The sequence below is a fragment of the Coregonus lavaretus genome (genome assembly GCF_964263955.1).
Source record: "Coregonus lavaretus genome assembly, chromosome: 2".
Lineage (NCBI taxonomy): Eukaryota > Metazoa > Chordata > Actinopteri > Salmoniformes > Salmonidae > Coregonus > Coregonus lavaretus.
The window spans coordinates 27,008,529-27,020,888 of NC_139989.1; the positions used below are offsets into that span (position 1 = coordinate 27,008,529).

At 43.9% G+C, this 12,360-nt stretch overlaps 1 protein-coding gene across 1 annotated transcript in view; it reads left to right on the top strand.

Moving 5' to 3' along the window:
- Positions 1-295: 295 nt before the first annotated feature.
- The window catches only part of LOC311147647 (rho GTPase-activating protein 12-like), a 101,085-nt gene continuing 89,020 nt past the window's right edge, over positions 296-12,360 (top strand). The window contains exon 1 of the mRNA XM_084184376.1: positions 296-1,110. Within this exon, the coding sequence (XP_084040502.1) occupies positions 367-1,110 (744 nt within the window). The 5' untranslated portion in view covers positions 296-366. The remainder of the gene's footprint in view (positions 1,111-12,360) is intronic.

The following is a 12,360-nucleotide window of genomic DNA, read 5'->3' on the forward strand; positions in this document are numbered from 1 at the left end:
TGTAATTGCCATTCAGACAGAGGGCTGTAAAGTACTGTCATTTTGCAGGTTCAGGTTTGTCTGAATGGGATGGGGGTAGAAATGAAGGCCTTAGCCTGTGATGAAAGAAGGTACCATCGCGCTCAACCTTAAACAAAAATAATCTTTAGTGGTAGGCGCACATAACCAACAAATAATGCAGTCAAATGCTTAAAATAATAACTGAAACCTAACTGAAACCTTTCCTTCTCTTCTTCCTGAAGTCTAGGGGAGCCCAGTGAGAGATGTCAATCCCCCCAGCTTTCTGATTCTGAACATCACCTAAAGGTCAGAGGTTAAAGGGTCAGAGGTCAGGAGTCAACGAGGTCAGAAGTGGTCAACACCATCATGGCTGACAGTGAGGGGCTTGGTGGCAGTGGGGTTGATCTGCCCATCCTCGCCTCGGTCGAGGTGGAGGTGGAGTACGACTATGAGTACAAGGCTAAAGATAAGATGATCTCCATCAGGCAGGGGGAGTGCTACATGCTGGTCAGGAAGACCAACGAGGACTGGTGGCAGGTACGGAAGGAAGAGGGGATGAAAGCCTTCTATGTCCCAGCACAGTACGTCAGGGAGGTGCGCCGGGCGCTGATGCCCCCACCGAAGCCCCTCGTGTCGGGCGGGATGGGTGGGACGATCCGGGTAAAGCCTACAGTTCTGGATATCTGTAGCGCGTCCAACGAGAACCTCAACAACAGGCCACCTCAGGAGATGTCTAGTTTTGGGCGTCCATCGCCCACCTCCACGCCCTCACCCTCTTCGGGGCACGTTACCCCGCCTGCTCTGCCCAAGGATGCCAACCAGAACCCGGGAAGGCCGCGGCACAGCAAGCCCCCCGGCGTAGCCGATCTGATGCTCCTACACAACAACAATAACGATCACCACAGCAACAACTCCACGTTACCGCATATGCGGGCGGACTCTCCGCCCCCCAGGGCCCCCAAGAACCACCATATAAACCACAGCCAGAGCCATGACTCGGACCGAACTCTCTCCTCTTCTGGGGACTCCCCGGGGGAGGGGTCAGAGAAGCTCCGTAACGACTCGGAGTCTGGAGATGACCTGAGCAGCAGCTCTACTGAACACATGCAGGTAAGAGATAGTATGATGCTGCTGTTCTTAAATGGGAACCGATTATTACAACCCTTTCTCTATCCATCATCCTTTTTTTCATCCATTTCCCTGGCTAGCGGGAAGACATTAGCGTATGAGTGTCCTTCCCATCTCTTTCTCTCTCCCTCCTGTCAGATAGTGTCAGATTAGATGTTGAGTGATGGAGCGTCTCTCCTCCACTGTCTCCTGCGGAGCTGCCTTCATTCATCAGCACCCGTGGAGAATGCGGCTTTATTCCACCCCATTGCCTTTAATACTTTTTGCCTCATTTCCTAGATTTGACAAGAGCAGCAACAGTGGCTGCAGGTGAATATTATTAAAACCCCCACAATTACCCTTGGATCTAGGGAATCTGTTTCTGTTCTGTTCAGCAAGCTTTGGTACAGAGGTGTTTTTTGGGAGAGTTGATGTTTCTCCTCTGTATGTGTTAGGCCATTAAAGACTTAATGGGGTGTTCATAGCGTCGCTGGTAAAATGTAGGGTCCTGTAATTGAGTGTGATTGTAGGACAGACTCAGGGAGATATACTGGAGAGACATGCTGGTCCATCAGGCAGGTTTTGGATGTGGTTGCTGATAAGGTCAGTTTCGAGGGGCCAACTTCAACAGTGCTGATAATTTTGGAGCCTAAACTTTCCTTTGAACTAACAGGTTATTCTCAATGGCTCTTTGAGCCTCAAGGTCTAGAGCAGAGGACTACATGAGTCGAGTGTCATCCTCAGCAACAGCATGTATGTTACTCAGTAGTGGAAAAAGTACCCAATTGTTCCTAGACATTTCCACTTCACAATAACAGCACTTACAGTTGACCGGGGCAGCTCTAGCAGGGCAGAAATTTGACGACCTGATTTATTGGAAAGGTGGCATCCTATGACGGTGCCACGTGAAAGTCACTGAGCTCTTCAGTAAGGCCATTCTACTGCCAAAGTTTGTCTATGGAGATTGCATGGCTGTGTGTTCGATTTTATACACTTGTCAGCAACGGGTGTGGCTGAAATAGCCGAATCCACTAATTTGCAGGGGTGTCCACATATCTTTGTGTATATATAGTGTATGTTTAGTGAGTCGGCCAGATCAGAGGCAGTGGGGATGACAATGAATGTTCTCTTTGTGTGTGAATTGGACCATTGTCCTGTCCTGCTAAGCATTCAAAATCTAACGAGTACTTTTGGGTGTCAGGGAAAATGTATGGAGTAAAAAGTACATTATTTTCTTTAGGAATGTAGTGAAGTAAAAGTTTAAGTAGTACTTTAAAGTATTTTTTCAGGGTTCTTTCTCAATTCGGGTATAGGGTAAATTGTGAAGGCTCTTTGTGGAGCAGGAGGCGGCTGAGGAACAAAGAGAGGGACTGGGCTTGAATAGAAACTAGGTCATATCAGTCTGCTCTGCTCTGTCGCCCCGCTGGCCGCGGGGACCTGTGTGTGTACGTTTGTGTGAGGACGAGTGTGAGAATGGTGTGTGGAGGTGTGTGTGTGAGAGAGCCATGTGTTTGGCCTGGAAAAGAGGGAGAATGGAACCGATGGTGGAACATGCCCACATGACGGACCATGGTTAAAATTAGAATGTTATGATAATGCATCATGTTGAACAACAGTGATGAAATCCCAACCAGCTGCATGCAAAATTATTTTCTGTGTGTAATTCAGCAGAATTAATTTTATGCTAGTCAAATTGGTGACCATAATCGTACACATTCGCCCAAGTCATTTACATGTGCATCAAAGGGTTTTAGTTGAATGTTTCTGACAGACTGTAGCGCCAACGGAGCGTATGCCTAGCCCACCGCAGGTTTGCTCTGCCAGTTAACTGCAGAGCTTGTTCACTGTTTGGTCAGGTGAATCCCGCTCTGTTTCACTATGTGGTCTTTAGTCTTTCCTATCTGGCCAGTTGCTATGCAGGTGATTGGCCCTGCAGTGCAACCAACCAACCAACACTTCGATTTCCTGTGTCATTGCAGGGTTACAGAAAAAAGCTGTCTATGTGTGCTAAACAAAGCGCTTTCAGTATGAGCAAAGACAGTTATTAGAAGGCTCTTTTCCTCTTTTCTCCGCTTCTCCTTTTTCTAACCTCCCCTTGCCTGTATCCTTCTCGCTCCATAGGAGAGAGAATCAGGGGATGTGTGTGAGGATTTGTCAGAGTGACAAGCCTGTGGTCTGGTGCTAGCTGGTCTCCCTAGCCTAGCTAAATTGATCTGATCAGTAAATCATGGTAAACCTCTGTGTGGTACCATATTCTCCCTGCCTGTATAACCTAATTCCTTTCTCTGTAGGGCTCTGTCTGACTAGTAGCTATAGGATGGAGTGGCCTAAATGTATCTGGCTGATACACAGCCCCCCCCCCCCCCTCTAAAAGCACAGCTCCTATGCTCTTAAAAGATTGGCCAAATAAGCCCCTTTCCTTACTTCTCAAGACCCTGCCCTGGCATCCGTATGGACTGGTATTTCAGTTCTTTAAAGGACACGATGTGGGCCACCCTGTACTGTGGCCAAGCTGTACTATGTCTAAAGCTTGTTGTTTTTGTAGCCTCTTTTTTGTAATGTGTCATGTTCTCTCTCTCTCTTGCTCGCTCGCCGTTGCCCCACTACGAGATATGAAGGAGAGTCAGAGGAGCGGAGTGACGAAAGACATTTCTACTTTTAAATTCGCATTACGGCCTTACCTTTAATTGTGGCTGGCAACGCGACATTCTTGGTCCACAGCTCAAATTGACAGTAAATATCACCGTAGCCACTAGCCAGTAAGCACAAACTATTCAACACTAACCAGGTTTCCATCCACATTTTTTATGTGAGTAAAATACATGTTGGATAAAAAATGTCATGACAGGCCTGACATTTTCCAAATGTCAACAAAACAAAATAAGCTAGACAAGGTGCGATCTTTTTGTGTGGGTAAAATCAATTATGCGAGAAATGTCGGTGGAAATGCTTTTATGCGCAAATATTGCTATAATAACCATCATATTGAAGTCAACTTGGAGTCACGCGATGACATGTTGTGTGGTTCTCCCACTACGACTCGTCGGGAAAGCATGCAGTTTGTTAAGCTACAGATGAAATAAATGATGATGAACTTCACAGGGTGGTGAAAGTGTACGGTGATGAGTTTGATTCTCCTTTCCAATAAATATCTAGGGTCTTATTCTGGTGACATGATAATTGATGCTTGGCTGGCGTTTCAGAAAATAATAATGGTCTTGCTCTTTTGTCCATATAATCTCATCATGTGGACTATACGTGCGCGCTAGCCAACAGCGCACAGATAGTGCTGTTGGCTAGAGTGCCCTTACCAATACCAGAGTGGGCACACTTAATATAAACTCAGCAAAAAAAGAAATGTCCTCTCACTGTCAACTGCGTTTATTTTCAGCAAACTTAACATGTGTAAATATTTGTATGAACATAACAAGATTCTGAGACATAAACTGAACAAGTTCCACAGACATGTGACTAACATAAATGGAATAATGTGTCCCTGAACAAAGGGGGGGTCAAAATCAAAAGTAACAGTCAGTATCTGGTGTGGCCACCAGCTGCATCAAGTACTGCAGGGCATCTCCTCCTCATGGACTGCACCAGATTTGCCAGTTCTTGCTTCCACCAAGGTACCTGCAAGTTCCCGGACATTTCTGGGGGGAATGGCCCTAGCCCTCACCCTCCGATCCAACAGGTCCCAGATGTGCTCAATGGGATTGAGATCCGGGCTCTTCGCTGGCAGAAAGCTGACATTCCTCTCTTGCAGGAAATCACGCACAGAACGAGCAGTATGGCTGGTGGCATTGTCATGCTGGAGGGTCATGTCAGGATGAGCCTGCAGGAAGGGTAACACATGAGGGAGGAGGATGTAACTTCCCTGTAACACACAGCGTTGAGATTGCCTGCAATGACAACAAGCTCAGTCCGATGATGCTGTGACACACTGCCCCAGACCATGACGGACCCTCCACCTCCAAATCGATCCCGCTCCAGAGTACAGGCCTCGGTGTAACGCTCATTCCTTCGACGATAAACGCGAATCCGACCATCACCCCTGGTGAGACAAAACCGCGACTTGTCAGTGAAGAGCACTTTTTGCCAGTCCTGTCTGATCCAGCGACGGTTAGTTTGTGCCCATAGTCGACGTTGTTGCCGGTGATGTCTGGTAAGGACCAGCCTTACAACAGGCCGACAAGCCCTCAGTCCGGCCTCTCAGCCTATTGCGGACAGTCTGAGCACTGATGGAGGGATTGTGCGTTCCTGGTGTAACTCGGGCAGTTGTTGTTGCCATCCTGTACCTGTCCCACAGGTGTGATGTTCAGATGTACGGATCCTGTGCAGGTGTTGTTACACGTGGTCTGCCACTGGGAGGACGATCAGCTGTCCGTTCTGTCTACGTGTAGCGCTGTCGTAGGTGTCTCACAGTACGGACATTGAAATGTATTGCCCTGGCTACATCTGCAGTCCTCATGCCTCCTTGCAGCATGCCTAAGGCACATTCATGCAGATGAGCAGGGACCATGGGCATCTTTCGTTTTGTGTATTTCAGAGTCAGTAGAAAGGCCTCTTTAGTGTCCTAAGTTTTCATAACTGTGACCTTAATTGCCTACCGTCTGTAAGCTGTTAGTGTCTTAACGACTGTTCCACAGGTGCATGTTCATTAATTGTTTATGGTTCATTGAACAAGCATGGGAAACAGTGTTTAAACCCTTTACAATGAAGATCTGTGAAGTTATCTGGATTTTTACGAATTATCTTTGAAAAACAGGGTCCTGAAAAGGGGAGTTTATAATGCCAAAGAAAATGGTGGGGAAACCATCAGTAGAGTTGAAAATGCTATGGAAACCCATTTATCTTGTATTTTTTATTAGGTACATGGGAATTTAACCGCAAAATGTATTTTTATGTGCATTATGTCATCATGCACAGCCTTTTATCTGCAACAAGTACATTTAATGGAAATACATCTTTGTGGGAAAATGTGCATATTGTTTTTATGCCGCTTTTAGAATGGGGCGGCAGGTAGCTTAGTGGGTAAGAGCGTTGTGCCAGTAACCGAAAGGTCGCTGGTTCTAATCCCCGAGCCGACTAGGTGAAAAATCTGTCGATGTGCCCTTAAGCAAGGCACTTAACCCTAATTGCTCCTGTAAGTCGCTCTGGATAAGAGCGTCTGCTAAATGACTTAAAAAAAAAATAATAAAAAAAAAAAATAATAATATTCGCATGAAAATCTGTTGCCAATTGGGTGGCAATCTAGCTACTGACAAACTTTTCTTCTAAAACATATTATACTATAGAATAGGGCCTGGACGATACCAGTATCGCAATATTTTTTTCCATGGCAAAAATTGAAACACAAAGCAGATTAAACTCTTTGGTCCTTTAAAAACCCGCTGTATGTAAAATATTGTGTGCTATAGCTTGGAAGATAAATGAATGTGACTCTTAGGGCTGTTTTCCTAAATACATTTAATCTGCTTTGTGTTTTGTTTCCTTGCCACGATACTAACGAGTATTGTGATACTGGTATCATCCCGGGCCTACTATTGAATAATGCAACCAAACGATATTACACTCTTGAATAATACAACAATTTACAAGCATGTGCAGACAATTAAAGGGTTTATTTTCTTGTCTGTAGGCTACACTCGTTGCATTTTAGCTTCAAGTCAAAAGCACAGAGTTGCTAACAGCATGTCTTCATCAAGTAATGTTAGCCTTTAAAAAAACTAGCGGCATCATTACAACAAACCAGGCTTCATTTTTATCCATATCATGCAAATCATTACATGTGGTAAAAGCAAATTGCGGCAGAAAACTTGGGTGAATTCACTGCAGAGTTGCGACGAGCTGTTTTATATGGAAGCCCATACCCGCCACAAAATAAAAGCCTCGATTTGTTAAGGTGCACAATTAGTCTGTGATTCAGTCTGATCAACTGTAGCCTACTGAAAATAACCACAGCTGCAGGTAGCCTAGAGAAGCCTATGCACTCTGATCACATCTGGACCAAGGGAAACGTAATGTCATGTTTTTATAGCCTAAGCTATGTATTTATAGTCTAAAATAGGCCCATTTATTTGTGTTCTGAGAAAATGTGAATGTGATAAAATGTGGTTTATATTCAAACTTCGGTTGGGTAGGCTACCTAGAAATGTTTTATCCAAAATTATTGACTGGAATTAATTAATCAACACAATAGTGATGACATACTGTATGAGTATCTTTTTAATTACAGATACAAAGGCCTACACGTCCTGTTAGTTTTTGTCCAATCGCAGTTTTCTCTTTGTCTGTGTAAAGGGTTTTAATGTTTTCTTCCTCCCTAAGGCCAGGAGTTTTTCCAGGAGTAAAAAAATAAATAACCATATGACTTGATTAGAAAAATTATCTGGCCGATATAAAACAGTTTTTTTACAGCTGATTTATTACTGTCATACGCTACAACTAGGGTCCGGAGTTGGTTAGGTTAGCCTACTACCAGATCAGGAAAAACTCTGGGCCCCAGGAAAACAATTCCCCCACCACTCTGGGACCTGTGGTGCCACATCCATAGTTTTACGTGGCTCAGTACAGCCGGCAGCTACTGCGACAATTTCAGAATGTAACAGCCTATTACTGCAATTTCAGGTAAAAACTCAATTAAACAAGTCTCAAATATTAGGAAAATGTCTATACATTTCAGCTGTTTCAAAAACATTGCTCTGCTATTACCATTTATACTGTAGGAGTGTTGGCTCAATGAGACAATTATTTTTAAACTGCCCTGCTTCAAGGGCGAGTGTCCTCCAGAGGTAGCGGTTGAGACGTAGCAAGTACGCAAGTTTACATTTGAGTAATATGTGTAGCAGACGGTATATTAACTCAAAGTTTAAAGTAAAAAAATATATATAGTAAGTGTGAAGAGGCTCTCGCTCGCTCGCTCTCTTTCTCTCTTTGACCGTTTTCACATTGATGATAGCAAAGGGACATTTTCAAGAGGTTCTCGAGTTATCAATTCTTGAGAGACAATGCTGTTGAATAAACTTGCTAAATTATCACGTCTCGAGCAGGGCAGTGTAAACATAATTATCTCGTTGAGCTCAACACTCTTACAGTATAAATGGTAATAGCAGAGCAATGTTATTGAAACAGCTGCAATTTATATAAATATTTTAGACCTGCTTTATTGATTATTTTACCTGAAATTGCAGTAACAGCCTGTTACATTCTGAAATGGTCCAGTAGCTGCCGCCTGCCCAGGGCCGGCGCTAGTCTTTTGGGGCCCCCCACCTCGTGGCAAAACATTTTAGTGGCCCCATGGTGGAGATGGGGAGTAGAGACAATTTTGCAGTTTTAAAGCTTTCGGCAATTCTACTCATTTTGCCATTGGTCAGAGATTATTTTTTGCAGTTTTACAGCTAATTTCCTGCAATTACCCATTTATATATATTACCCAAATTGTGGGTGGGCACTAGCGTCCGGGGGCCCTAAGCGGCCTCTTATGTGGCTTATGCCTGGAACCGGCCCTGCGCCTGCTTGCTGCATTCAGCCACATAAAACTATGGAAGCCCATTCCCGCCACCGATACTAGCTCAGAATGTTGAGATATTTAAGTCAAACTATGTAAGTTAATTTTTTTGTTTTGTAGTAGATCAAATAAATAAAACATTTTTTCATTTGTAACATTCTGTGGTGATTTTAGAGGTGGCACCAATGACTTTATACTGTATATGAATGGACAAAGCCATTGATCACGTGACTCCATACATTCCAATGTGAAGACTCCATAGCGCATTAAAGCCAAATGAAGATGGCGTCTCATGGAGACATAACATGCACAGTTTGAGCTACTCCAGGAAGTGACGTTGCAGGCTAGCTCAGAGCTGCCCCCTCTCATTGAGTACCTCAAGTTGAAGGCCAACCGGGGTACTGCAGGCTGCCGTTAGCAACTAAATTATATTATACTTTTCTGTGTGCGATTTTAAAATAATCGGTTCAAACACATACATCTGGTGTTGGGCTGACCCCATTTAATCGACTGGGCGATTGTTTGGTCAATAGGCTGTTGGTCGTCTGAGATTTCTTTAGTCAAGCAGTTACAAATTATATATATTTTTCATACACGAGACACCTGTCTGATTCGCGCCTGTCTCAGTAGACTAATCCATTGCAGAGGCTGCGGGGATGGCACAGTCCATCACTCAGGCATCAGCAACGGAAGGCACGTGTGCCGTGAGGGTATTTGCCTTGGCACGCCAAGCAATTTGATAATATTTGAAAATTGCATTGGTTTTCCATAAATAGCTACTGCTTTCGACCTGACAATGTTTGTGAGAGTATTCCTTAGGCCTACAGTATGTGTGAAGATGTATCATTTCAAATGTTGAGTTAAGAAGAAGGGGAGTGTGGCTTCCATGCACAAGGCTCGTCTCGCTCCAGAATGCACTCTCTCCCACCAATTCATGCGCATTCATTGTTTCATATTCATTGTGTGAATTGTTTGCCCTTTGCTTGTTAGTGTCTATCAATTCACTATTACATACTATATATCACCAGTAGTACATTTATTAATTATTGTTAATTCCAATAATTTCTGATCTACAATGTTTGTTTGATTACGGTAATTTCTGTTAATGAATTCAATATAATATTATTAGTCCTACAGTCGTTTACCATTCTCATTGTCAGAGTGCAACACTTGTGAGAAACACGTTTTTTTATTTAATTGTATTCCATTTTTAACTTTTGTCAATTTATTCATTGTATTTAGTTTTGGAGCGCTCCTGTCAGTGTTGAGTAAGGACGCACAACTGGTTACGCATAGAAGTAGGTCCCATTTGGGGAAGTCTGCTAGTATTTCTGATTGTCTTAACTCACCAACACTAATGAGCTGTCAAGCTTCTGAAAGTATTTTCTTCTTTACCTCAAACAGCAAGTAAACAAAGTCTGTTAACATCCATTCAAAAATGACAATAGTTCCAGCTCTCTCCCTTTGATAAAAGGGAAAATGTAATGCTCTGTTCCAGTGGAAATATCATAAAATACCTAATTACTTCTTATCCCTTGTGCAAATACAGCTGTGTCTGTCTGGAGCTCACTGGTGCAGGAAACGCTGAGGGCCCAGAATAGTTAATACAATGTTGGGACCATATTTTTTCTAATCAGGTCATATGTTTTTTTTTTTACTCCTGGAAAAACTCCTGGCCCTAGCGAGGATGAAAACGTTAATATCCTGTCAAACAAGTCATGAGGTGAATCAGTACTTTGTCCCTCTTCAGCACTTTTTTATTTAACCAAATCAAAAGTGCTGGGGCCTCCCGAGATGAGCAGCGGTCTAAGGCACTGCATCGCAGTGCTTGAGGCGTCACTACAGACCCAGGTTCGATCCCGGGCTGTGTCGCAGCTGGCCGTGACCGGGAGACCCATGAGGTGGTGCACAATTGGCCCAGCGTCGTTCGGGTTGGGGGACGGTTTGGCCGGCAGGGATGTCTTTGTCCCACCGCAAGGGGGCATTGCGTTTCCACTCCGTTGTGGACATCCCTATTGAAATGCATGACATTCGGTTCAACATAACAGGGTACTTATGGGTAACGTGAACAAGGCTTGAGAGGTGTGAGCGTATGTACGCTGTACAATGGCTAAACGTGACCACTATCTTACTCCGTAGTCTGATTTCCTGATTGGACTATTCTGCTAGATGCTGTAATGTAGGGGTTCTCAAACTTTTTGGGGCCAGGGACCCCTTTTACGATAATAAATTCATCAGTGACCTCCTCATAATCAGAACACAACTTGAGTTCGATAAAAATAGCATACATGGAGTTTTACTATGACTTCGGCAGTGCATGGCCGGAAGCCCAAACCAGATGGGATGGTGTATCACTGCAGAATGCTGTGGTAGCCATGCTGGTTAAGTGTACCTTGAATTCTAAATAAATCACAGACAGTGTCACCAGCAAAGCACCCTCAAACTATAACACCTCCTCCTCCATGCTTTACGGTAGGAACTACACATGAGGAGATCATCAGTTCACCCACACCGCGTCTCCAAAGCCATGGCAGTTGGAACCAAAATTCTCAAATTTGGACTCCAGACCAAAGTACACATTTCCGCCGGTCTAATGTCCATTGCTCGTGTTTCTTGGCCCAAGCAAAGTCTCTTCTTATTATTTATGTCCTTTAGTAGTGGTTTATTTGCAGCAATTCGACCATGAACGCCTGAATCACACAGTCCCCTCTGAACAGTTGATGTTGAGATGTGTCTGTTACTTGAACTCTGTGAAGCATTTATTTGGGCTGCAATTTCTGAGGCTGGTAACTCTAATGAACTTATCCTCTGCAGCAGAGGTAACTCTGGGTCTTCCATTCCTGTGGCGGTCCTCATGAGAGCCAGTTTCATCATAGCGCTTGATGGTTTTTGCGGCTGCACTTGTTCCGTATTGACTGACCTTCATGTCTTAAAGTAATGAGGGACTGTTGTTTCTCTTTGCTTATTTGAGCTGTTCTTGCCATAATATGGACTTGGTCTTTTACCAAAAAGGGCTATCTTCTGTATAACCCCCTACCTTGTCACAACACAACTGATTGGCTCAAACGCATTAAGAAGGAAAGAAATTCCACAAATTAACTTTTAAGAAGGCACACCTGTTATTAATTTTTTTAGCCATTTAGTAGACGCTCTTATCCAGAGCGACTTACAGGAGCAATTAGGGTTAAGTGCCTTGCTCAAGGGCACATTGACAGACTTTTCTTGAAATGCATTCCAGGTGACTACCTCATGAAGCTGGTTGAGAGAATGCCAAGAGTGTGCAAAGCTGTCATCAAGGCAAAGGGTGGCTATTTGAAGAATCTCAAATATAAAATATATTTGGATTTGTTTAACACTTTTTTGGTTACTACACGATTCCATATGTGTTATTTCATAGTTTTGATGACTTCACTATTATTTTACAATGTAAAAATAAAGAAAAACCCTTGAATGAGTAGGTGTGTCCAAACTTTTGACTGGTAGTGTATACACAGTGCAATGCCAAGCGTTGGCTGGAGTGGTGTAAAGCTTGCCGCCATTGGACTCTAGAGCAGTGGAAACGCGTTCTCTGGAGTGATGAATCACGCTTCACCATCTGGCAGAATCTGGGTTTGGCGGATGCCAGGAGAATGCTACCTGCCAAATGCATAGTGCGAACTGTAACGTTTGGTGGAGGAGGAATAATGGTCTGGGGCTGTTTTTCATGGTTTGGGCTAGGCCCCTTAGTTCCAGTGAAGGGAAATCTT